We start from the raw sequence: 3852 nt of genomic DNA on the forward strand, positions 1-3852 counted from the left end.
GGCCTTGACTCTGTGTAAGCACTGCTCAGCAGTAACTAAAGCATCCCTGTGTTATCAGCACTGTTTTCACCACAAATCCAAGACGTAGCCCCACACTAGCTACTATGAAGAAAATTAACTCTATCCCAGCCAAACCCAGCACACAAGAGAATCTGGTTAACTTATATGGTAACCTGACTATTACTGTATTTATTTTACATATTTTACCAGAAAACATTTTCCATAAAAGCTGCACTAAAATTCTCTTTCTTACCCAAATTAACAAATGTAGGAATTTTTTAAATAGCACCTTATGTTATAAGAGAACATTTTTATTAATTATGTCTGTGGGTGCTTTTTTCAGTTGGTTGTGACATGGAGATACACTGACAGGAACAAATGCTGCAGAACATTGTCAGAAATGTGTAGGTGAATTTTTAGAAGAGTATGTTTCAATTTGTATTCAGTTTCAATTCTCTTTGTTCCAATTTCAGTTTATACTCACATTTCTTTGGTTTGCACTTCTCTTTAAAAGATTGGTGTCAGGACAATTTAAAAGAGTACAGTTTAAGCAAATGCACTCATATATGTCATAGTACTCAGGAGAAGCAAATTTCAAGTTATGATAGTAAGAATTCAGCTTATTCACCCATATTTTGAAATATTTATCATTGGTTTAGGGCAATTCTCATTTTTTTTCTACCTGCCTCATGTTGCTCATGAACAAATTCGACCCAGACACTGTTGTCTACAGTTAATTAATTTGGAATAGCTGGAACATCTGAGAACCCTGGGAACTACTGTGAGCAATGTGTGAACAGAAGAAAATTAAAATCATTGTCTAATGCTGAAGTAAAAAAAAATCTGTCTAGTTTTAGTTATATTTATAGCAATTTAAAACATGAAGAGAAAGCCTCTTGTTAAATATTAGCTAGTCGATGCATTACTGTTGTCTTTTCTCCTTTGTTTTTCAGATGGAGAAAATCCTCCAAGGAACCATATGAATGAAGGGGCATATAACAAACCAGTTCATCACACTGTGATTAAAACTGAAAGTTCAGTAATAAAAACAGGAGTGAGACCAGAAACAAGTGCCAATGAGGATTATGTGTCACCCCCCAAATACAAAAGCAGCTTATTGAATCGCTACCTAAATGACTCATTGAGACATGTCATGGCTACTAATGCAGCTATGATGGAAAAAACAAGGCAAAGGAATCACTCTGGTTCATTTAGTTCCAATGAATTTGAGGAGGAATTGGTGTCTCCATCATCATCAGAGACAGAAGGCAATTTTGTCTACCGGACAGGTAAGGGATTCTTTCTGCATCCTTTCTAATACAGCCAGCTTTTGTGGATGGTGTCCCTGGAATGAGTGTCACCTGATTGTGCCTTTCATGAGAGTGGGTAACTCCTGTCCACCCCCTCATATGAGGGTGGATCACTCCTGTCTCTTCTTCCTTTCATTCACTGGATAAGTTCTATCAGGTTGAAGTTAAATGCTGTTACTGACCACTAATGAAGCTGCTTTGCTTTTTGAATGGAGCTATGGGGCTGATTTTTGAAATGACACTTACAGGCTGGTTTTGTCAGCACTAAGACAAGCCTAAAGAAGGAGAAAATTCTTGAGCATTCTGTTACAGTAAGGGAGGACTAGAGGTCTAAAGCAGTCCATGGCCCCAGCTGGAAGGAAGAGGAGAGCTTTGAAATTTCAAGGTGGCTGTTTGTGGCACTTACACGAGCCATATGACCCCCAGTGGAGTGCACGTGAACATCTTCCCCTGTTGTACAGTGTCTTTTCTGTCCTCAGAATGCCTTCTCCAGCGCGTGGCCCTTTGGTGCTCACGCATCTCTTAGGAATACGTGGATGAGTTTTGACCAATTTCTGCATCATTCTCCAGGCACAGTGCGCTGAACTGAGGGGCCACAGACTCGGCCATTAAGTGTCTTGGCTTAATGTTTTTTTGAATAATTTATCATTTTAATCTTATCAATAAAAATTTAAAAGCACGATTTTTATCACCTGCTGTGTTACCAGTCAGAAGGCGGCACATGGGACTGCCTGGTTCACGCCAGTACATTGGTGTGAATCAGGGCAAGATCAGAACCTGCTCAGGTCCCTGCGCAGCAGGGAGTGCTGGAAAGCTCCTCTTGTGGAGCTTGTTCTGTATTTCTTTGGGGATGTAAGGCAAAGGCTCTCCCCTTTGACAAAAATGAAGTCTTGCATCCCAAGCTCTGGAGGCCTCCGCCAGCATCCCAGGATGTCCACCCATCTCAGCAGCCCTTCGTGTTGTCCCGGGGCCTTTCTTGGGGGGCGAGTTCTGCCAGGGACCACCCTGCGGGCAGCGTCGCTTTTGGGATGGATGAATATTGACAAAAAGTACTGGAGGGCTTTGCACTAAAGTTAAAATAGTTCTACTTGGTTCGCCTTGGCTTCCCGGTCAGGCAGGTTCGGGTGCCCCTCGCCTTTGCAAGCCCTCAAGGTTGCAGCCTGTGCCCTCTCTTCCCTGACCCGTTTTATAGGACTTTTGTCGCTGTGGTGGGGCCACAAGGATTTGAGAAGGCTGTATGCTCTGGTGGGGGTAGGAGGACGTAGTTGGTGCATGCAGGTTGTCGGGGATGACCAAGGGGGGAGTGGGGGCCCCACAGAGAAACAGGATCTCGTGGGGAGCAAGATTAGTGCATGCATGATGAGTAAGTTTCAAAATTAACTCACTCTCTTCATTTAGCTTTTTTTTTCCCAACATACCAAATGCATTTGCTCTGCATTATGGGCCTATTGTCTGCCAAGTTTTATTTTTAAGTGAAAAGTTACTCAAGAACAGATGCAGCAGCTCAGATATGTAAACTTCTGTTCTTCTGTACTTTTATACCATAACTTAAAAATGGACACAATGACTTTTTAAAAATTGTAATAAATTTGCTACTGGATTAAGTTCTTCTTGCCAAGTTTCAAGCTGCACTGAAAAATATGGTCTTTAATGGGAAGGCTGAGACAGGCACACGGTAACTGTGTCAGTTCACAAGCTGGACTGGAATGACTGAAAACCAGTATATTTGTCCTTAAAGTTCATAACTGACATTCCTGGAACTTCTCTTGAGATCGTATTTAAGTCAGTTCTTTGTTAATGTTTTGAAGTGCCTTTGATGAGACCAGCACCTCTCAGGATATAGTTTTATTCTTTTTACACTGCCAAAGCAGACAAGCAGTAGCCTGCTGATAGAAAGAAAAAAAAAAAAAGCTACAAAATTACAGTCCCACTAATGATTTTCTGATGATGTTATAACATGCAGGAACTGAGACCTTCACAAACAAAGGAGGTGTTTTCAAGTTATCATCCATTCATGAAATCTATTTACAAATAGATGAAAGTATCCAAATGATTGTTAGATAGGAAGAGATAAATAAGGACGCTTTATTTTTTAATGTCTTTTCTCTGTAATTTGAATACCTGGGGTGGCAGTTCTCAGTGCAGTTGTGTAGCAGACCTGTATCTGTGTTCTCAAAAATAGCTGCAATCCATTTTGGTTATGCAAAATACCAGGGTATGTCAGACTGTACCACTCATACCTTCCTGAAAGCAGCAAGTGTATTTTTAAGTGAGATATCACCACTTACATGAAGCTCCCCGATGCAGTTTTTTGTTAAGTGGAACAGCTCATTTTTAAGACAAAAGAGTTGAAGCAGAATTGTGACGTCCCTACTAGATGCTTTAGTTTATGTAGACATTTTGAGTAGTATTTCAAAAAGCACAGAGTGAAAACCAAGTGACATTTTATTTTTGAGAAACGTTTGGCAAGGTTGCTGTGCTCCTAAAAGCAGGCAGTCACTGGTGTTGAAGCAAATTCTTTATTGTGTTTCCCTGGAAAAGC

The 3852-nt window shown here is 40.8% G+C and overlaps 1 protein-coding gene across 1 annotated transcript in view; it reads left to right on the forward strand.

The window, feature by feature from the left end:
* Positions 1–1289, forward strand: part of MKX (mohawk homeobox) — a gene marked incomplete at both ends in the record, with an annotated part of 12170 nt that extends 10881 nt beyond the window's left edge. The window contains one exon of the mRNA XM_010295116.1: positions 954–1289. Within this exon, the coding sequence (XP_010293418.1) occupies positions 954–1289 (336 nt within the window). The remainder of the gene's footprint in view (positions 1–953) is intronic.
* Between the last annotated feature and the right edge of the window lie 2563 nt (positions 1290–3852).

Source organism: Phaethon lepturus, unplaced genomic scaffold, assembly GCF_000687285.1.
Source record: "Phaethon lepturus isolate BGI_N335 unplaced genomic scaffold, ASM68728v1 scaffold769, whole genome shotgun sequence".
Taxonomy (NCBI): domain Eukaryota; kingdom Metazoa; phylum Chordata; class Aves; order Phaethontiformes; family Phaethontidae; genus Phaethon; species Phaethon lepturus.